This window comes from Rana temporaria, chromosome 13 (genome assembly GCF_905171775.1).
Source record: "Rana temporaria chromosome 13, aRanTem1.1, whole genome shotgun sequence".
NCBI lineage: Eukaryota > Metazoa > Chordata > Amphibia > Anura > Ranidae > Rana > Rana temporaria.
Window position 1 is genome coordinate 103,497,737 of NC_053501.1, and position 23,154 is coordinate 103,520,890.

The 23,154-nt window shown below is 48.3% G+C and overlaps 1 protein-coding gene across 2 annotated transcripts in view; it reads left to right on the plus strand.

The window, feature by feature from the left end:
* VPS45 (vacuolar protein sorting 45 homolog) overlaps positions 1-23,154 on the plus strand; it is an 85,973-nt gene that overhangs the window by 51,425 nt on the left and 11,394 nt on the right. For both annotated transcript variants that reach the window (XR_005744830.1, XM_040333747.1), the window contains exons 12-14: positions 2,223-2,330; positions 6,238-6,359; positions 16,223-16,354. Coding sequence is in view for 1 of the 2 variants with exons in the window: in XM_040333747.1 (XP_040189681.1) it covers positions 2,223-2,330; positions 6,238-6,359; positions 16,223-16,354 (362 nt within the window). In the remaining variant the exon portion in view is untranslated. The remainder of the gene's footprint in view (positions 1-2,222; positions 2,331-6,237; positions 6,360-16,222; positions 16,355-23,154) is intronic.

The following is a 23,154-nucleotide window of genomic DNA, read 5'->3' on the forward strand; positions in this document are numbered from 1 at the left end:
CTGGGCACAAGGGCGTACATGTATGTGCCCTTTAAGATCCCAGCCATGGTCGAGAGCGCGCCCCCGGTCCTCTTCTCTATGACCGTCCCTGCGGGAACAGCAGGACACCAGACACCGGTCACAGAGAGGAAGAACGGGGAGAGGTAAGTGTAAACAAACCTCTCCCCGTGCTTCCTAGTGAGCCTGTCACTGATCGTCTGTTCCCTGTCATAGGGACCGACGATCAGTGACGTCACACGCCCAGCCCCGCCTCCCCACAGTAAGAATCACTCCCTTAGGGCACACTTAACCCCTACAGCGCCCCTCCTGGTTAACCCCTTCACTGCCAGTGTCATTTTTACAGTAATCAGTGCATTTTTATAGCACTGTTCGCTGTAAAAATGACTGGTTCCAAAAATGTGTCAAAAGTGTCCGATGTGTCCGCCATAATGTCGCAGTCGCAGTCGCAGATAAAAATCGCTGATCGCCGCCATTACTAGAAAAAAAAAATATTAATAAAAATGCAACAAAACTATCCCCTATTTGGTAGACGCTATAAATTTTGCGCAAACCAATCGATAAACGCTTATTGCGATTTTTTTTTTTTTTACCAAAATAATGTAGAAGAATACGTATCGGCCTAAACTGAGGAAAAAAATATGTTTTTTATATTTATTATAGCAAAAAAACCGCAGAGGTGATCAAATACCACCAAAAGAAAGCTCTATTTGTGGGGGAAAAAAGGACGTCAATTTTGTTTGGGAGTCACGTCGCACGACCGCGCAATTGTCAGTTAAAGCGACGGAGTGCCGAATCGCAAAAAGGGGCCTGGTCCTTTAGCTGCATAATGGTCTGGGGCTTAAAGGGGTTTTCCACCCATTTTTTAAGTTTATTAAAAGTCAGCAGCTACAAAAAGTGTAGCTGCTGGCTTTTAATAAACAGACACTTACCTGCTCCACGTTCCAGCGACGCGCTGGCCGGGGCTCCGCTCCTCTCCCCCCCTCCCCGGCCGGCGTCTTCATTGTCACTGTGGGCACCCGGCCGTGACAGCTTTCGGCTTCACGGCCGGGCACCCACTGCGCATGCGCGAGCGGCACTGCGCATGCGCGGCCCGGCGCTGCGCTGTTTGATTGGACAGGCGACCGCCTAGGACCTGTCACGTGTCCCAGGCGATCGCCTACAGGGAGGGGCTGCCTTTGCAGCCCCTCGGCGGAAGGAGGAAGTGGAGGAGGAAGTGGGACAGGAAGTCCCCTTCTCATGAAGCCCCCACTCCCCCCCCAAAAAAATTACATGCCAAATGTGGCATGTAAGGGGGCGAGGAGTGGGTTAAGCGGAGGTAAATTTTTAGGGTGGAACTCCTCTTTAAGTGGTTAAAGTCTACGGAGCCCTGAGGAAGGGGGAGTGTTGTTGGCCTTCGAAACATGTTGGCTGTTTTATATGATTTTTATGATGTACAATTTAAGTAATTTGCACTCCTTCGCCATTTTTTGGTCTGGTGCTTCTGCTGTATATTTTATCTTGTATTAGGCTTATAATTTGTTAGCGTATGGCACATTCATACAGGCCGATCTCTCACCTGGTGGCATCGCATACAAAGCCTTTACTATAAGGCTACTTTCACACTGGGGTGTTGCCGGCGGTAAATCGCTGCTAGTTTTGGCGGCGCTTTACCGCTGTTATGTCGGTGTTTTTCGCCGTTCTTACCCCTGTTGGCGTCCGAAGAAAGGGATACAAAGCGCCTGTGTTGCGGCGCTGCCGATGTGCTTTGCAGGCACTTCCGCAGCACTGCCCGTTCATTTGAATGGGCAGGGCATTTTAGGAGCGGTGTATACAGCGCTCCCGCACTGCCCCAAAGATGCTTGCAGGACTTTTCCCGTCCTTATTTTATTTATTTTTCTCTTTCGTTCATAGACGGACACAGCCTTCATTGACCTTAGGGTTATGCTTCTTCTTACCAGGAGATTTTGGTAGGAAGAAGCATAACCCTAATGTCAATGAAGGCTGTGTCCGTCTATGAACTCAGAGAAATGGATTTTACGGTGAGTACAAAAATCCTATTTTTTCCTGCAAGCGCTCCGCCCCGTGTGAAAGCACTTGGGGCGCTTTTTCAGGCGCTATTTTTAGCGATAAGACGCCTGAAAAGCGCCCCAGTGTGAAAGGGGTCTTAGCCTTAAAAAACTTTGAGGAAGTCCTTTTAATTCTGCTAACCCCCTGATATGTTTGTGTTCCCATCCTAATGACAGCTGGTGTCTGCGGTGTTGGAGTTCGGCGGGAAGCGGGTCAGAGACAGCGACCTCTTCAGCCCGAAAGATGCGGTGGCCATTACCAAACAGTTCTTCAAGGGACTCAAGGTTGGTGGGAATCCAAATTTTTATACTTTATCCTTGGCTGTAGGTTTACTGGAAGTCTGGAAGTAGATATGGTGGTTGATGCTGGTGGCTTGGATCACCCACTGGCATTGGCTATCTGTAAAGGTGAACCCAGCTCTGCCTACATGCTGAAGTGATTACATGGAGATCTGGCTCTCCGCATTGGATTCTGTTTAAAACTTTCATTGTACACAATGCAGGAGGTCCTAATGCATTGGGTGTATAGCTGGTAGCTGCAGCGAGCTGATGCCAGGCCAGTTGCTGGCTCAGCCCTCCATCTGCCCAGATGTAACGGGTCAGTTTTGGGTGAGACTGGCCATCGAACCGTCAAAGATGAATACCAGGTACAGTGGAACCTTGGTTTACGAGTAACGCGATTAACGAGCGCTTTGAAAGACGAGCAACTTTAAAAAATAAATTGGACTTGGTTCGCGAGTGTTGTCTCGCAAAACGAGCAGAATTCAAGCTAATGGGATGTGCAATACCGCATTTAGCCAGAGGTGTGGGGGCGCCGGTGACACTCCGAATCACTCAGAAATACTCTGTTCCTGAGTGTTTCCAGGATCAGCCGAGCTGTCCCTGAGGCTCTCCGGCACCCCCCCCCACCTCTGGCCACATGCGGTATTGCATGGCCGTAGAAGTCAATGCGGAACTAATTACCTTAGTTTCCATTGACTTCTATGGGGAATCTCGCTTTGATATACAAGTGCTTTGGATTACGAGCATTCTCCTGGAACGGATTCTGCTCGTAATCGATATTCCCACATAGATACTTTGGGCCAGATTCACGTAGAATTGCGGCGGTGTAACGTATCCTAGATACGTTACACCGCCGCAATTTTTCATCGCAAGTGCCTGATTCACCAAGCACTTGCGATGAAAACTACGCCCACGGCCTCCGGCGCAAGGCGGGCCAATTCAAATGGCCGTGTGCCATTTAAATTAGGCGGGCTCCCGCGCCGGACCTACTGCGCATGCTCCGTTTCCTAACTCCCGCCGTGCTTTGCGCGCCGTGACATCATTTTTTTGAATGGCGACGCGCACTTCCGTATTCCCGGACGGCTTACGCAAAGGACGTTGATTTTTAAATTTCGACGCGGGAACGACGGCCATACTTTAGACAGCAATACACTTGCTGACTAAAGTTAAGGCACCAAAAAAAAAGTGTAACTTTGCGACGGGAAACTAGACTAGCGGCGACGTAGCGAATGCGAAAAACAGTCGTGGATCCGCCGTAACTCCTAATTTGCATACCCGACGCTGGTTTACGACGCAAACTCCCCCCAGCGGCGGCCGCGGTACTGCATCCTAAGATCCGACAGTGTACAACAATTACACCTGTCGGATCTTAGGGATATCTATGCGTAACTGATTCTATGAATCAGCCGCATAGATAGAAACAGAGATATGACGGCGTATCAGGAGAAACGACGGCGTATCTCATTTGTGAATCTGGCCCTTAGTTCCAGCTTGAACCTATGTAAGTATACGTATTGTGTATCTGGCTGGTGCCTGTGGAAGCGCCGAATCACTGTAGTAACCACTGCTAATGCAGTGATTCTCGCTGTCGGGTACGGGTGCCATTCAAAGAACGATTTACATTTTTACAGCGAATGCAAAGTGTTCTCTGAACAAGGTGGAGATCATGACAATATCGCCCCCCCACCTCTTCCAAACAGAGACCGCTTTGCATTCATAGAGAAAATGCAAAGCATCCTCTGGATGTTGGAAAGGGATGGTCGGCACTCCGGATGACATCTAAAATGGTATTTCTTTATTAAATACACGTACAAAGCTGTAAAGAAAATCCCATGCGTTTCGGCCATTAGTCCTTAGTAAGGGTGCAACGGATCAAAAAACTCACGGTTCGGATCGTTCCTCGGATCAGGAGTCACGGATCAGATCATTTTTCGGATCGGCAAAAAAAAAAATCTTCCCCACTGTAATATCCACATCTCCTCCCCCCCCCCCCCCCCACCAACTATAGTACCCCGTCGGTGCAGACACCCCCCCCCTCCTCTTAGTACAGAGACCCCCCCTCCTCTTAGTACAGAGACCCCCCCCCCTCCTCTTAGTACAGAGACCCCTCCCCCTCCTCTTAGTACAGACCCCCCCCCTCCTCTTAGTACAGAGACCCCCCCCCTCCTCTTAGTACAGAGACCCCCCCCCTCCTCTTAGTACAGAGACCCCCCCCCTCCTCTTAGTACAGAGACCCCCCCCCCTCCTCTTAGTACAGAGACCCCCCCCCTCCTCTTAGTACAGAGACCCCCCCCCCTCCTCTTAGTACAGAGACCCCTCCCCCTCCTCTTAGTACAGACCCCCCCCCTCCTCTTAGTACAGAGACCCCCCCCCTCCTCTTAGTACAGAGACCCCCCCCCTCCTCTTAGTACAGAGACCCCCCCCCCTCCTCTTAGTACAGAGACCCCCCCCTCCTCTTAGTACAGAGACCCCCCCCCTCCTCTTAGTACAGAGACCCCCCCCCTCCTCTTAGTACAGAGACCCCCCCCCCCCCTCCTCTTAGTACAGAGACCCCCCCCCCTCCTCAGGACAGTGACCCCCCCCTCCTCAGGACAGTGACCCCCCCCTCCTCTCAGTACAGAGACCCACCCCTCCAGGTAGTACCAAGATGGCCGCGGCTCCGGAGCTAGGCCGAAGCCGCGGCCTTTCCTAATGTTATTCCTGCGGCTCCGGAGCTAGGCCGAAGCCGCGGCCTTTCCTAGCGTTATGGTCGCGGCTCCGGATGTAGGCCGAATCCGCGGCCATAACATTAGGAAAGGCTGCGGCTTCGGCCTAGCTCCGGAGCCGCTGCCGTAACATTAGGAAAGGCCGCGGCTTCGGCCTAGCTCCGGAGCCGTGGCAATCCGCGGATCACAGTGTGTTCCGATACGCAGGGGGTGACCCGTTCGGATCACGGATCAACTGTGATCCGTTGAACCCCTACATATATATTGCATACATTTAAAAAATATATATATACTCAAGTATAAGCTGAGGCACCTAATTTTACCACAAAAAAATGGGAAAACGTATTGACTCGAGTATAAGCCTAGGGTGTGCATCTGCATGCCTCGCTGTGCCCATGCCTCACTGTGCCCATGCCTAGACTGACGTTTAACATGGGAGTCTATAGAAAGGGTGCCCGGCTTTGAAAAATCGGTTCTCCCCGGCCGTATATACCCCAGACAACAAACTTTGCACACTTGTAGAGGAGAAATGGGGCTACATGTGTCCAGGGGACCTACGTCCGGCCGGTACCGGGTCCCCAAAGTCCGGGAGATCAGGCACAAAAAGGTGACTCGAGTATAAGCCGAGGGGGGCATTTTCAGCACAAAAAGATTGGCTGAGAAACTCGGCTTGTACTCGCGTATATACGGTAATACATATAATGATTTATTAATGCATACAGAGCTTCATTCGTTTGTTTATTTTCTTTAGGGCCGGTTCCCACCGGTGCGATGTCCGACATCGGATGTGATTCGCACCGCACTGTAGCGCTAATCGCATGCGATCTTTGTGCAATGCGATTCCAGCCATACAGATTGGTATGGTTGAATTTGCATCGCGTTCGGAGCAAACTCGCACCGCATCCCTTTTTTTTGGTCTGCGGCAGAATCAGATCGCATGGGATTCACACCCATGCGATCCCTGTCCGAATTTGCAGGTCGCACTGCCATATGCGAACTGCTTTTGGGTTGTCATTAACTTTTAATTGACAGTCCCAGCCCTTTGCATAGGGCAGCGTGAACTGCCGCCGGGAGACTTGCGATGCGGGAACCCCGCAGTGGATTCGCATGGTTCCCGAATCGCAGCAGTGTGAACCGGCTCTTTAGTATCTGCCTGGCATTCAGCTAGGAGTTGATTGTTGATATGCCCATTTGTTGTTATACAGGGGGTGGAGAATGTTTACACCCAACACCATCCGCTCCTCCTGGAAACCCTGGACAAGCTGATCAAAGGGAAACTAAAAGACAACCTGTACCCTTATGTGGGGCCCAGCACTCTGAGAGACAGGTAAGAGTCCTGAGAAACACAAGACAGACAACCTGTACCCTTATGTGGGGCCCAGCACTCTGAGAGACAGGTAAGAGTCCTGAGAAACACAAGAAAGACAACCTGTACCCTTATGTGGGGCCCAGCACTCTGAGAGACAGGTAAGAGTCCTGAGAAACACAAGAAAGACAACCTGTACCCTTATGTGGGGCCCAGCACTCTGAGAGACAGGTAAGAGTCCTGAGAAACACAAGAAAGACAACCTGTACCCTTATGTGGGGCCCAGCACTCTGAGAGACAGGTAAGAGTCCTGAGAAACACAAGAAAACCTGTTTAGTGGTATTGCTGGGACAAGATGTGAAAGCAAATCACTCCAATAGAAACACAAAATACAGCTTTATTAATACTGCATTGGAGAATTCGATCGGGTTTTTATTGTAGTCGTTGTCTCGTTGTCGTTGTCTCCACTGGGAAGATTTCCCTTCACTTCTAGTTTTAGGGCCATTCCACACCAGACTCACATAGGAATGCATGTCACGTTCCTGTGCGGTGCCCGTCGGGGAAAAAAAAAGTGGATGTGCTATCTTCGAAAACTCACCGCACTAAATCACATGGTGCATTTGTGATCTGTGTTTGGGGTGCCTTTTTAACTACTTGCCGACCAGCCGCCGCAGTTATACGGCGGCAGGTCGGCTCCCCTGCGCGAGATCACGTAGCTATACGTCGACTCTCTAATCGGCCACTAGGGGCGCGTGCGCCCCCCCCGTGCGCGTGCCCGGCAGGCGCGATCGCCGCCGGGCACCCACGATCGATCGTTACAGAGCGGGGACCGGGAGCTGTGTGTGTAAACACACAGCTCCCGGGCCTGTCAGGGAGAGAAATGCCTGACCGTCTGTTCATACAATGTATGAACAGAAGATCGGTCATTTCCCCATGTCAGTCCACCCCCCCTACAGTTAGAACACACCCAGGGAACATACTTAACCCCTTCCCCGCCCCCTCGTGTTAACTCCTTCCCTGCCCGTGGCATTTTTATAGTAATCGCATGCATTTTTATAGCACTGATCGCTATAAAAATGCCATTGGTCCCAAAAATGTGTCCGAAGCGTCGGCCATAATGTCGCAGTACCGAAAAAAAATCGCTGATCGCCGCCATTACTAGTAAAAAAAAAAATATTAATAAAAATGCCATAAAACTACCCCCTATTTTGTAAACGCTATAACTTTTGCGCAAACCAACTAATAAACGCTTATTGCGATTTTTTTTTTTTTTTTACGGAAAATATGTAGCAGAATACGTATCGGCCTAAACCTGAGGAAGAAAATAGCAAACCAGCAATATGGTCCGGGGCTTAAGTGGTTAATGTACAGCACGATGATGTGGTTTTCAACATGTTTTACCCTATAATGGGGCTTCCTAAGGGGATGCTGTCCAGTGAAAATCTGAGCCTTCTAACAAAAAAACATAGTACATACATTATCGTGATTTGATAGTTAAAATGTATATTTTTATTCAATATTTATCGTGTGTGTGTGTGTGTGTGTGTGTACACAAGTCTCAAATTCTCCAACTTACCCCAGAATATGGGAGAATTTTTGAGAATTGTATGCACACACACATAACAAATATTGAATAAAAGATATATTTTAACTATCAAATCACGATGACGTATGTTATGTTTCTTGTTAGAAGGCTCTGTTAGAATTGCTCTCTTACTGGACAGCACCCCCTGAGGAAGCCCCATTAGAGGGCGAAACATGTTGGGAACCACATCATCGTGCTGTACCTTAAAGTGGTTGTAAACCCACAGGGAGAACTTGCACCTATTCTCATCTTGTTAGTACAGAAAGCTGCCTGCCACAGTCCCACACACAGATACAGTATTTTCAAGCTAATGTACAAAGTGGTCATAATAACAGCACAGAGAAACACCGATCTGAACTACGATATCCAGATAACAAATGGCTGGTAAATCCGGCACTCCCAAAATACAGGCGCTCTGAGGCTCAGGGTGTCCTTCAAACATTCAAAATAGAAAATCCAAAGAAAGAGAGTGGTCATAATGGCCTCGGCAACCTCATGACTGATTCCAGTGCTATCAGGTCACACACACGATGGAGCAAGATCTCAGAAGAGGAAGCAAGTCTTGTGTATTGAAGCCGCTCTCACATTGGCAAGAAAGAAGCTGCATCCATATCGGTGGAAGGCTTTGCTGCCGACTGCAGACAGCGGTTGCTATTTGCATACAATTTTGTAGCCCCAGCGTGCTGATCAAACTATGTCTCTTACCTAGATTCAGGTACGGCGGCGCATCTTTCCTGCGGCGTAGCGTTTCGTATTTACGATACGCCGCCATAAGTCAGAGAGGCAAGTGCTGTATTCACAAAGCACTTGCCTCCTAACTTGCGGCGTAGCGTAAATGGGGCCGGCGTAAGCACGCCTAATTCAAATGAGGATGAGGGGGCGTGTTTTATGTAAATTATTGGTGACCCGACGTGATTGACGTTTTTTACGAACGGCGCATGCGCCGTCAGTGGACATATCCCAGTGTGCATTGCTCCAAAGTACGCCGCAAGGACGTATTGGTTTCGACGTGAACGTAAATTACGTCCAGCCCCATTCACGGACGACTTACACAAACAACGGAAAATTTTCACATTTCGATGCGGGAACGACGGCCATACTTAACATTGACTAGGCCAACTAGGGGCAGCTTTATCTTTACTCCGGCGTACCTCTTACGGAAATGGCATATCTTTACTGTGACGGGCGCACGTACGTTCGTGAATCGGCGTATCTTGTCATTTACATATTCTACGCCAAACTCAACGGAAGCGCCACCTAGCGGCCAGCGGAAAAATTGCACCCTAAGATACGACGGCGTAGGAGACTTACGCCGCTCGTATCTTAGCCTAATTTAAGCGTATCTGGTTTCCAGAATACACTTAAATTTACGACGGCGCAGATTCAGAGTTACGACGGCGCAGATTCAGAGTTATGACGGCATATCTACTGATACGCCAGCGTAACTTGCTCTGAATCTGCCTAAAAAAGTGCATAGAACATAAACTTAGGCCGGTCATAGACGGTTCGAGTCTTGTCTAGTGCGCAGGCTGAATGTACCAGGTTGATCGCTCGATCAGCTTGGGTACCACCAGCCTGCTGGACTGTCTTCTCCCAGCTGGGATGGCTTTCCCCATGGTTGCAAGAATGAAATCTGCGCCGTCTATTGCCGGCCTAAAGCCCAGGTACACACGGACTGAATATCGGGGAAACCTTTGTCGGCCCGCGTTTATGTCGGACGTGCGTGCTGGGAAACAAGCAGCCGACCCACTATCGATCAGCACTCTCAGCCAATGGCAGAGATCGTGATCGGAGTGTTCTGGGGCGTCCCCCTGTCAGAACACAATAGCTCAGTGGGGGAGATCGCTATACTAACTTTGTAAAGTTAGTATCGCGGCCCCGATTGGAGCCGACCAGGTTTTTTGTTTTTTTTTGTACAACGGAAAAAAAAGCGAATAGTGTGTGTGAGGAAGGATGATATAAAAACTATGTCAAAAAGCTGCTCCCCTGGAAATTCAAAAAAGAATGGACATGTAGAAGGAAAATGGATAGGGGGGCGCTAATAGTTAATTTGTGAAAATCCAAGTAAACACTATACAATTACAATAAAGTGCCTGTGCATAATGTGCAAAAAATGAAAATTTTAGCCATAAAGAACAATCGCAGAATGAATGTGTTTGTATTGCGAAACTTATCTATAATTATATACTAAAAAAATATTAATTTAAAGTGCATGTGCAATGAAGACAAAGAATAAGAATGATTAAAGTGAATGAATCACACAATTTAAACCATAAAAATAGAAAATACACAAAAATAGAAAAAATATTCCGTGAGCTAAATAAATTAAATCAGTGCATATTTATAGCACTGTTCGCTGTATAAATGTGAATGGTCCCAAAATAATGTCAAAAGTGTCCGATATGTCCGCTGCAATATCGCAAGCCTGACAAAAATCGCAGATTGATTGAACTGCAAATAACATGTCCTATAGCTTAGTGAAATCAGTCTATATGGTTCAAAGACGTAAAGTAGAACTATAGGCAAAACTTATTTTCTGTCAATTTGGATAGTGGAAGGGAGGGTCATAACTGCGGTCAAATAGCTAGATTCAGGTACATGTGTGTATCTCTAGCGAGAGGCGACACGCAGACCACGCACAGCTTCCTGTCCAGCTGGTTCTCAGCCTTTGCGAGTTGACACGCACGCTGTAGCTTCCACCGGCGCGGACATCGCTCCTCACTTGATCGTTTTTCAGGACTGACATTCTGATCTACTAGCCCAAAGCCTCAGTGCCGGGATGTGGGCACTTTTCAAGTAAGCCTTCATTTTCCCCACTGTGTATGTTTTTATCCTAAATAAAACGTTATTATGCTATGGTGGCATCTCTCTGTTTTTATTCATATGATGCCCTAACCAGCGGACCAACAGGAATCTCAGATTATCCACGTTTTTGTCCATGGTGACAACTAAGCCTTATTTGACCTCTTTTTAGTTAAAAAGGTCAACTACATGCGGTAAGGGGCCATCTTTTTATGCACTATCGGGTGATAAAAGTGGTGAAGGTGGACATCCTGTTTTATCTTACAATCAGTGGCGGTTCGTCCATAGAGGGCGCTGGAGCGCCGCCCCCTCTGGCTCTCACCGCCACTGAGTGAAATAACATAGATTCATGCATTGCACGAATCTATGTTATTTTCGCCGCTGTTATTCAGATGGTCGGCGCTCAATGTCCGGCCATCTGAATAACGCCAGCTGGTTGGATGTACGGAAATGTCTATCAAAGCCAGCGGCTCTGATAGGCTTTCCCAATACAGCCCCCGGGTCCCGGAAGCTTATTCTCGGAGCGCACAGACTGTACGCCCCTTGAATAAGATGACAGGCGCCTCAGCCAATCAGGTTGGCCGGTTCTGGCTACCAGTAACCTGATTGGCTGAGACGCCTGTCAGTCATCGAGGGCGGGAGAAGACATCGTGGGACGTGGATGCCTGACTCCAGTAAAGGTAAGTGCCGGGCGGAGGGGGAAGAAAGCAATTTACAGGGCACAGTGGGGACAATTGGCACAGCGGCGACCATTAAAGGGCACAGTGGTGACAATGTATGGCACAGTGGTGACAATGTATGGCACAGTGGCTGCGTTTAATGGCATGGCACAGTGGTGACAATGGGGATGGCACAGTGGCTGCGTTTAATGGCATGGCACAGTGGTGACAATGTATGGCACAGTGGTGATAATGTATGGCACAGTGGTGACAAAGGATGGCACAGTGGCTGCGTTTAATGGCATGGTACAGTGGTGACAATGTATGGCACAGTGGCTGCGTTTAATGGCATGGCACAGTGGTGACAATGGATGGCACAGTGACTGCGTTTAATGGCATGGCACAGTGGTGCAAATTGATGGCACAGTGACTGCATTTGATGGCATGGCACAGTGACTGCGTTTAATGGCATGGCACAGTGGTGTAAATTGATGGCACAATGACTGCATTTGATGGCATGGCACAGTGACTGCGTTTAATGGCATGGCACAGTGACTGCGTTTAATGGCATGGCACAGTGGTGCGAATTGATGGCACAGTGGCTGCATTTGATGGCATGGCACAGTGGCTGCATTTGATGGCATGGCACAGTGGTGCAAATTGATGGCACAGTGGCTGCGTTTGATGGCATGTAACAGTGGCTGCGTTTGATGGCATGTAACAGTGGCTGCGTTTGATGGCATGTAACAGTGGCTGCGTTTGATGGCATGTAACAGTGGCTGCGTTTGGGCACAGTGAGACTGCAATTTTTTTTTTCCTTTGCGCCCCCCCAAATATTTTGAGCACCAGCCGCCACTGCTTACAATTATCACACATGCAGTGTCGATCAGGGAACTTATGGACATTTGCAATTTAATTTATTTAGCTCACGGAATATTTTTTCTATTTTTGTGTATTTTCTATTTTTATGGTTTAAATTGTGTGATTCATTCACTTTAATCATTCTTATTCTTTGTCTTCATTGCACATGCACTTTAAATTTATATTTTTTTAGTATATCATTATAGATAAGTTTCGCAATACAAACACATTCATTCTGTGATTGTTCTTTATGGCTAAAATTTACATTTTTTGCACATTATGCACAGGCACTTTATTGTAATTGTATAGTGTTTACTTGGATTTTCACAAATTAACTATTAGCGCCCCCCTATCCATTTTCCTTCTACATGTCCATTCTTTTTTGAATTTTCAGGGGAGCAGCTTTTTGACATAGTTTTTATATCATTTCGTTGGCGCGAGATCCTTACCCCAGTGTGTGTGAGGCTTAAAGGGGTTGTAAAGGTACAATTTTTATTTATTTTTTCCTAAATAGCTTCCATTACCTTAGTGCAGTCCTCCTTCACTTACCTCATCCTTCCATTTTGCTTTTAAATGTCCTTATTTCTTCTGAGAAATCCTCACTTCCTGTTCTTCTGTCTGTAACTCCACACAGTAATGCGAGGCTTTCTCCCTGGTGTGGAGTGTCGTGCTCCCCCCCTCCCTAAAGGAGAGTCCAGACGCTCTCTATGCTGCAGATAGAGAAAGGAGCTGTGTGTTAGTGGGTGTCCTGACTCTCCTGTAGTCCAAGGGAGGGGGCGAGCACAACACTCCACACCAGGGAGAAAGCCTTGCATTACTGTGTGGAGTTACAGACAGAAGAACAGGAAGTGAGGATTTCTCAGAAGAAATAAGGACATTTAAAAGCAAAATGGAAGGATGAGGTAAGTGAAGGAGGACTGCACTAAGGGAAAGGAAGCTATTTAGGGAAAACATTGTACCTTTACAACCCCTTTAAAGTATAACTAAAGGCAAAACCTTTTTTTTTTTTTTTTTTTTTTTCGTTTTGGATAGAGTGGAGAGAGATTAGAACCCCAGTCAGTTTTTATTGCTTCCTGTGCCCTGTTATGGAGATTCATCCTCTCTATTTGTTATGTTTACCATTATCATTGAAAGTAAAAGAAAACCTCACATTTTGAGTTGTCCCCAGAAAAGTAATGGAGGGGAAAATCTTCCAATGGGGACACTAATTCTGGTGACCTGGGGGGGTCCCCAAGAAATTCCCTTAATTTTGTAGGGATTTCCTCTCACTTCCTGTTTGGCTATGAGACAGAAAGTGAAGGGAAATCTATGCAATGGGACACAGATGGAGGAAAACCTTTTTAGCTGGATTCAGGTAGTGTTACGCCAGCGTATCAGTAGATACGCCGTCGTAAACTCTGAATCTACGCCGGCGTAAATTTAAGCGTATTCTGGAAACCAGATACGCTTAAATTAGGCTAAGATACGAGCGGCGTAAGTCTCCTACGCCGTCGTATCTTAGGGTGCAATTTTTCCGCTGGCCGCTAGGTGGCGCTTCCGTTGAGTTTGGCGTAGATTATGTAAATGACTAGATACGGCGATTCACGAACGTACGTGCGCCCATCGCAGTAAAGATACGCTGGCGTAAAGATAAAGCTGCCCCCTAGGTGGCGTAGCCAATGTTAAGTATGGCGGTCGTTCCCGCGTCAAAATTTTACATTTTTTACGTCGTCCGTGAATGGGGCTGGACGTAATTTACGTTCGCGTCGAAACCAATACGTCCTTGCGGTGTACTTTGGAGCAATGCACACTGGGATATGTACACGGACAGCGCATGCGCCGTTCGTAAAAAACGTCAATCGCGTCGGGTCACCATCCATTTACATAAAACACGCCCCCTCATCCTCATTTGAATTGGGTGCGCTTACGCCGGCCCCATTTAAGCTACGCCGCCGTAACTTAGGAGGCAAGTGCTTTGTGAATACAGCACTTGCCTCTCTGACTTACGTCGACGTAGCGTAAATACGATACACTACGCCGCCGCAAAGATACACACATGTACCTGAATCTAGCTATTTGACCGCAGTTATGACCCTCCCTTCCACTATCCAAATTGACAGAAAATAAGTTTTGCCTATAGTTCTACTTTACGTCTTTGAACCATATAGACTGATTTCACTAAGCTATAGGACATGTTATTTGCCAAAAATTATATGCAGTTCAATCAATCTGCGATTTTTGTCAGGCTTGCGATATTGCGGTGGACATATCGGACACTTTTGACATTATTTTGGGACCATTCACACTTATACAGCGAACAGTGCTATAAAAATGCACTAATTACTGTATAAATGTGACTGGCAGGGAAGGGGTTGACACTAGGAGACGATAAGGGGTTAAATGTGTTCCCTGGGAGTGATTCTTACTGTGGGGGGAGGGGACTGACTGGGGGAGGTGACTGATCGGTGTCCCTATGTACAAGAGACACAGCGTCGGTCTCTTCTCTCCCTGACAGGACGTGGAGCTCTGTGTTTACACACAGAACTCCACGTCCTGCCTCTGTAACTGCCAATCGCGAGTACCTGGCGGACATCGCGGCCGCCGGGCTCGCGCATCGGCACCACGTGACACGGGGGGCACAGCTTTTCCCCTCTGCGGCGCGGGGGGGAATGCAAACAGGAAGCCGTCCCTGGACCACCCGACAGTTGAGAGCCGCGCTGTAGACATCTTTCGTCTATAGCGCGGCTCTCAAGAGGTTAATGGCAGATGCTAATTATTAAGGGCAGCACAGTGGTTAAGTGGTTAGCACTTCCACCTGGTAGCACTAAGGTCGTCGGTTCGACTCCCAATCATGGCACCAACTGCATAGAATTTGCATGTTCTACCTGTGCCTCTGTAGGTTTCCTCCGGGTACTCCAGTTTCCTCCCATACTCCAACAACATACTGTTAATTAGCTCCAGTCTAAATTGGCCCCTAGTACGTATGAATGTGAATTTAGGACATTAGATTGTAAGCTCCTCGGGGGCAGGGACTGATATGAATGTATAATATATATGTCAGGGTTTGACAAATTTGCTTGGAATCTAGGAGCCAGAAAACGCACCCCGTCCCGACGAGCTTGCGCACAGAAGCGAACACATACGTGAGCAGCGACCGCATATGTAAACGGTGTTCAAACCACACATGTGAGGTATCGCCGCGATCGGTAGAGCGAGAGCAATAATTCTAGTCCTAGTCCTAGACCTCCTCTGTAACTCAAAACATTCAACCTGTAGATTTTTTTTAAACGTCGCCTATGGAGATTTTAAAGGGTAAAAGTTTGTCGGCATTCCACGAGCGGACGCAATTTTGAAGCGTGACATGTTGGGTATGAATTTACTCGGCGTAACATTATCTTTCATAATATAAAAAAAATGGGGATAACTTTACTGTGGTCTTATTTTTTAATTAAAAAAAAAGTGTAATTTTTCCCCCAAAAAGTGCGCTTGGAAGACCGCTGCGCAAATACGGCGTGACAGAAAGTATTGCAACGATCGCCATTTTATTTTCTAGGGTGTTAGGATAAAAAATATATATAATGTTTGGGGGTTCTAATTAGAGGGAAGAAGATGGCAGTGAAAATAGTGAAAAATGACATTAGAATTGCTTTTTAACTTGTAATGCTTAACTTGTAATACCAACGGCCACCACCAGATGGCGCCAGCTCACACATCTGGTGGTAATAACTTGTAATACCAACGGCTCACCACCAGATGGCGCCAGCTCACAAAAAAAATATATATATATTTTTTTTTTTGCCCACCTTCCAAGCCAAGTCGCCAGGACACCATTTCTAGTCGCCATGGCGACCTGGCGCCCGGGATTTGTCGAGCCCTGATATATGTAAAGCGTTGTGTGAATTGACAGCACTGTAATACAGAAGTAAATTAGCAAGTTGCAGACTATCTGATCGCCTCATGTTACACCTTTGCCTATTCGGCACTCTCTTGTCTTTTAGGCCTCAGGATATTATTGTGTTCATTGTGGGCGGAGCTACCTACGAAGAGGCTTTAACCGTCTACAACCTGAATCGGACAACTCCGGGTGTGCGCATCATCCTGGGTGGCACCGCCATTCATAACACTAAGAGGTAAGATCTTTTACACTTTGGGGGGTGGAGATCTCACCTTTTATGTACATTGAGGACACCATCTCAAGCATGGGTCCAGTCACACGATCAATCCACAAGGAATCTGAGGGCACTTTGTAATGAGGATTGGCTGAGCGTTCTTGTTGCTTATAGTAACCAGATTCTTTGTTGCATATTAGTAGTGCAATATGGAAAATGAGAAAGGAGATGTTGCTGTGGGCAATACAAACAATTCTTTGCTTTAACTGGTTGCCGACCTGCCGCCGTCGTTTTACGGCGGCAGGTCGGCTCTCCTGCGCGAGAGACCGTAGCTCTACGTCGGCTCTCGCGCTGGCCACTAGGGGGCGCTCGCCCCCGACTCCTGTGCGTGTGCCCGGCGGGCACGATCGCCGCCGGGCACATGCGATCGCTCGTTACAGAGCAGGGAACGGGAGCTGTGTGTGTAAACGCACAGCTCCCGGTCCTGTCAGGGGGGAAATGCTGATCTTATGTTCTAATCATACAACGTATGAACAGAAGATCGGTCATTTCCCCTAGTGAGCCCCCCCTACAGTTAGAACACACCCAGGGAACATGTTTAACCCCTTCCCCGCCCCCTAGTGTTAACCCCTTCACTGCCAGTGGCATTTTTATAGTAATCCAATGCATTTTTATAGCACTGATCGCTATAAAAATGCCAATGGTCCCAAAAAAGTGTCCAAAGTGTCCGCCATAATGTCGCAGTACCGAAAAAAATCGCTGATTGCCGCCATTACTAGTAAAAAAAAATATTAATAAAAATACCCCCTATTTTGTAAACGCTATAGCTTTTGCGCAAACCAATCAATAAATGCTTATTGCGATTTTTTTTTTTTAACGAAAAATAAGTAGAAGAATGCGTATCGGCCTAAACTGAGGGAAAAAAATTATATATTTTTTTTATATATTTTTGGGGGATATTTATTACAGTAAAAAGTAAAAAATATTATTTTTTTTTCAAAATTGTCGCTCTATTTTTGTTTATAGCGCAAAAACTAAAAACCGCAGAGATGATCAAATACCACCAAAATAAAGCTCTATTTGTGGGAAAAAAAAGGACGCCAATTTTGTTTGGGAGCCACGTCGCACGGCCGCGCAATTGTCAGTTAAAGCGACGCAGTGCCGAATCGCAAAAAGTGCTCTGGTCTTTGACCAGCAATATGGTCCGGGGGTTAAGTGGTTAAAGTATATTTAAATGTTAATCTCTTATTGGGTCTTTTTTGGTCTGTTAAAGTGACTGTAAACCTTTTTTATAATTTTTTTTAAAAAATAATAAACATTTCAAACCTACCTGGTTTTGCAGAAATCCTTCTCTTGGGTCCCCCGCTGACACTCTTGGCTGCTCTTTAGTGAGTGCCCCCATAGGAAGGCGCTTCCCGTGGGGGCACTTTTATGGGCTCTATCCCAAGCCCTGCTGACTGTGTCTATAGTACGGCTCAACCCCGCCCCCCCCGCTCCCTCCTCACAGAATTTGATGGACAGCAGCAAGAGCCAATAGCTTTTGTTGCGATCAATCTATCTTCCCAGTGAGAAGGGAGAGCGAGAAGACCCTTTCACACTAAAGGCGTTTTAGCGCCTGAAAAATGCCTCTCCAGTGTGAAAGCCCAAGTGCTTTCTTACTGGGGCGATGCACTTGCAGGACGTTAGAAAAAGTCCTGCAAGCAGCATCTTGGGGCGGTGCGGGAGCACTGTATACAGTGCCCAAAAAAATGCCCTGCCCATGGGCAGCACTGCCAAAGTGCCTGCAAATCGTTTCAGGAGCATCGCAACAAGGACGCATTTAACCCTTTATTCAGCCGCGGCTGAGTGTGAAAGGGGCTTTTAACTGTGGGGGGGGGGGGGGGGGGGGACAGCCTGGAGGAAATTCTACAACACAGAAGGGTTTTTACCTTAATGAATAGAATACATTAAGATAAAATTCAGTGCAGCCTCAGAAGTGTCCAATGAGTGCTGCTTTTCATTGCCCATAAGTGCCACTTATCAGTGCGGCATATTGGTGCCGCCTCATCGGTGACGCCTCTTGAGTGCCGCCTCTTGTGTGCCCATCAGTGCCGCCATCAGTGTCCCCAACCCCCCCTGAAAGGTGACACCGGAGGGGGGGTGGGAGGAATCCGGACAGCAAAAGATCAATTTTTGGGTGGCACTCCCCTCTAAAGTGGTTGTAACCCTTACATATGTTTAGTGAAGTGACTGGCCTCGGGTGATACACAGAGATGAAGCAAACCCTGCCATATAAGTTGTACTGGTCTTCTTATTTCTACTGCTGTTTACAGTCCAGAATTTATAAAGCTTGTCTGAGCTGTCAGAAAACAGAGGGCGGAGAGCTGAAATTGCATACTGTAGATCTCGGTGAGGAGAACTCTGACAGCTGATTGGAGGGAAGGGACACCCCCCCCCCCTTCAGACGGCACACGGGAACAGAGCTGAGGCTGTCAAGCACAGGCGGTGTGCTGGAGGTCCCTCCCCTGTCACCATTTTTCTCCTGGTGTCAGGAAAACTTGTCAGAAGTGATTAATGCCGATAGCAGAACAAAGCAGAAATCGCACTTGGTGCTCTTGATTGAGACAAGTACACACTGTATAGGGCTATGCTTTGTTCATATTTCATGTCTGTGGTTTACAATCACTTTAACCCTTTGTTTTCTCCGGTAAACAACCATCGATCCTCGTTTATCACTGGTGCTCCTCGCAGCCCAGCAATGACACAAAGCTCTGGAAATCTAACCCAGGCCTTTCCAGCGAACCCGACGTAATGTGCCCGCAGTCAAGCTGGACCAATGTAACCAATGCCGGTCTTCACCTGACACCGGAGCCGCGCTTAAATGCTTATTTTCCAAGCCTTTCGTCACAAGGACGACGTGCCAAAGAGGTCTAGTTACGCGATTTGTGTAACGGGGTCAGCAAAACAGTGTTTTCCAATGGCTTGATAGTAGAGTTCACACTGACGTACGGTAAAGCCGGGCTGTTTAACGCCACCCAATGGGGTTTGTAGCTTAAAGGCTGCATTGCTGAACACCAGTTTTGCATCCTTTTTATAGGGCGAGTCCTTGCAAAACTGCTACTTGTGTTTAGTAGATGCCTGAGCCTGTAGGGTTATGCACCTCCTAACAATCTGAGCTGGGGAGTAAAGGCACGTTAGGTCTGGGCTGGGCAGGGGGCGGGAGTGGCTAGCTTATGCGTTCTTTGCCACTACAGTGCTCAATGGGGAGGGGGCAGGAGTGGCTAGCTTGTGCTTTCTCTGCCACTATAGTGCTCAATGGGGAGGGGGCAGGAGTGGCTAGCTCGTGCTTTCTCTGCCACTACAGTGCTCAATGGGGAGGGGGCAGGAGTGGCTAGCTTGTGCGTTCTCTGCCACTACAGTGCTCAATGGGGAGGAGGCAGGAGTGGCTAGCTCATGCGTTCTCTGCCCCTTTAGTGCTCACTAATATGCCCAGCTGGGGAGGGGGCAGGAGTGGCTAGCTCGTGCTTTCTCTGCTACTACAGTGCTCAATGGGGAGGGGGCAGGAGTGGCTCATGCTTTCTCTGCCACTAAAGTGCTCAATGGGCAGGGTGCAGGAGTGGCTAGCTCGTGCTTTCTCTGCCACTACAGTGCTCAATGGGGAGGGGGCAGGAGTGGCTAGTTCATGCGTTCTCTGCCACCACAGTGCTCAATGGGGAGGGGGCAGGAGTGGCTAGCTCGTGCTTTCTCTGCCACTACAGTGCTCAATGGGGAGGGGGCAGGAGTGGCTAGTTCATGCGTTCTCTGCCACTACAGTGCTCAATGGACAGGGGGCAGGAGTGGCTAGCTCGTGCTTTCTCTGCCACTACAGTGCTCAATGGGGAAGGGGCAGGAGTGGCTATCTCATGCTTTCTCTGCCACTACAGTGCTCAATGGGGAGGGGGCAGGAGTGGCTAGCTTGTGCTTTCTCTGCCACTACAGCCCTCAATGGGGAGGGGGCAGGAGTGGCTAGCTCGTGCTTTCTCTGCCACTACAGTGCTCAATGGGGAAGGGGCAGGAGTGGCTATCTCATGCTTTCTCTGCCACTACAGCCCTCAATGGGGAGGGGGCAGGAGTGGCTAGCTTGTGCTTTCTCTGCCACTACAGTGCTCAATGGGGAGGAGGCAGGAGTGGCTAGCTCGTGCTTTCTCTGCCACTACAGTGCTCAATGGGGAAGGGGCAGGAGTGGCTATCTCATGCTTTCTCTGCCACTACAGTGCTCAATGGGGAGGAGGCAGGAGTGGCTAGCTCATGCGTTCTCTGCCCCTTTAGTGCTCACTAATATGCCCAGCTGGGGAGGGGGCAGGAGTGGCTAGCTCATGTTTTTCTGCCCCTCCAGTGCCCACATCTAGGTCCCTCGCTAATGCAATTTTTTCCTGTGGGGACTGCTAATCAAGTGCCGCATGTTAACCCTCGCCGTCCAGTTCTCCTTCACTCCCTTGGTTCAATGTCAGACCTCTTCTGGATCCTAAGAGGACCCCTATCCTATGCTGGCCAGACAAAGGGTATTATTCACATCACTCTATGGACACAGGCAGCGCGGCCCGGGATCCAGCCACCCAGGTGTGCGACAATAGGAAGCGCCTTCCTATGGTGGCACATCGAGAAGCAGAGGAGCCAGGAGTGCAAGCGGGGGACCCAAGTAGAGGAGGATCAGGGCTACTCTGTGCAATTCCATTCCAGGTAAGTATGTTATTAAAAGGGAAAAAAAAAATGTACTTTGCGATTTACTTTAAACCACTTATACCCCATGGAGAGATCTCCTTGTTATCCTCTGCAGTCTCCTACTAAAAGTATTATAACTCGGATAGCTCATCCTGCATCGGATATTTACAGCAGGGGTCTTGGTAATGCCGTGTTTACAAAGCCTCGGCTTCCCAGCGCTCCACCAACAGATTACTGTTTAGACCCTACTACTTCCTCAAGTGAGAACGCCGCCGGTGTGACCTGTCACTAAATATTTCCTTGTCTGTCCCGGGCTTAGCCGTACTTAAGATATTAAGTGATTAGTAACCTGCCTGTCAGGTTCTCGGTCATGATGTCATTCTCCCTTTCCCGAGACCCGAAGTATCACGGAATAGCCGCAGTGTGTGTATGGAGGATGCAGGGATGGTTTGCAGAACGTGAACCTGAGTGTAGTAATAGGAAGCTGACGGTACTGATTTGCTTTTTTACAGTAAACCTGAAGGCACCTAAGCTTACTGATGGAAAGGCAGTACATTTACCATTTAGTTGCCTCTTCTAAGAATCGGGGCTGGGGGGGGGGGGGGATGTAGAAGCTTGAGGAGGCTCTGTGGGATGAAGTTGGGGGCACCATGGAGGGGGTGTGGACTCTTCAGCAATCTGGGGGCCACTGTGGTTGCCTGGGGGCACTGCAGGGGCAGAGAACTCTCAGGGGGCCTAGGGGCACTTTAGAAGGTTAAGTGGCACTATGGGAGGTTAAGGGATCTGCAACTGGCTGGAGGCCTAAGAGGAGGCAGGCCACCACCTGGTGGTTGAGAGTAACTGGTATAGAGCACTGGCCGATGAGCTTCTTGCATGCTTTTTTTGGCCAATAAGGCTACCATTTCCAATGACGGACCAGTAGCAACTTTCCCTCTCATTCCTGTCCTTCCTTCTTCTCTTTCCCCTTCCTTCCTTGTCTTTCCTTCTTCTCACTTTCCCTTTCCTTCCTGCCCTTCCTTCTTCTCTTTCCTTTTCCTTCCATGCTCTCTCCCTTTCCTTCCCGTCCTTCCATCCTCTTTCCCTTACCTTCCCGCCCTTCCATCCTCTTTCCCTTACCTTCCCGCCCTTCCATCCTCTTTCCCTTTCCTTCCCGCCCTTCCATCCTCTTTCCCTTTCCTTCCCGTCTTTCCTTCCTCTTTCCCTTTCCTTCCTGTCTTTCCTTCCTCTTTCCCTTTCCTTCCCGTCTTTCCTTCCTCTTTCCCTTTCCTTCTTGTCCTTCCTTCCTCTTTCCCTTTCCTTCTTGTCCTTCTTTCCTCTTTCCCTTTCTTTCTTGTCCTTCTTTCCTCCTTTCCTTTCCTTCTTTCCTCTTTCCCTTTCCTTCTTTCCTCTTTCCCTTTCCTTCTTGTCCTTCTTTCCTCTTTCCCTTTCCTTCTTGTCCTTCTTTCCTCTTTCCCTTTCCTTCTTGTCCTTCTTTCCTCTTTCCCTTTCCTTCTTGTCCTTCTTTCCTCTTTCCCTTTCCTTCTTGTCCTTCTTTCCTCTTTCCCTTTCCTTCTTGTCCTTCTTTCCTCTTTCCCTTTCCTTCTTGTCCTTCTTTCCTCTTTCCCTTTCCTTCTTGTCCTTCTTTCCTCTTTCCCTTTCCTTCTTGTCCTTCTTTCCTCTTACCCCTTCCTTCCTTTTCCTTCCTTCTTCTCGCTTTCCCTTTCCTTCCTGCCCTTCCTTCTTCTCTTTCCTTTTTCTTCCTGTCCTTCCTTCCTCTTTCCTTTTCATCTATCCTCTTTCCCTTTCCTTCCCGTCCTTCCATCCTCTTTCCCTTTCCTTCCCGTCCTTCCATCCTCTTTCCCTTTCCGTCCTTCCATCCTCTTTCCCTTTCCTTCCCGTCCTTCCATCCTCTTTACCTCCCATCCTTCCATCCTCTTTCCCTCCCGTCCTTCCATCCTCTTTCCCTTTCCTTTCCGTCCTTCCATCCTCTTGCCCTTCCATCCTCTATACCTTTCCTTTCATCCTCTTTCCCTTTCCTTTCATCCTCTTTCCCTTTCCTTTCATCCTCTTTCCCTTTCCTTCCCGTCAAGAAGGAAGGAAAGGGAAAGAGGGAGGATGGAAGGAAAGGGAAAGAGGGAGGATGGAAGGAAAGAGGGAGGATG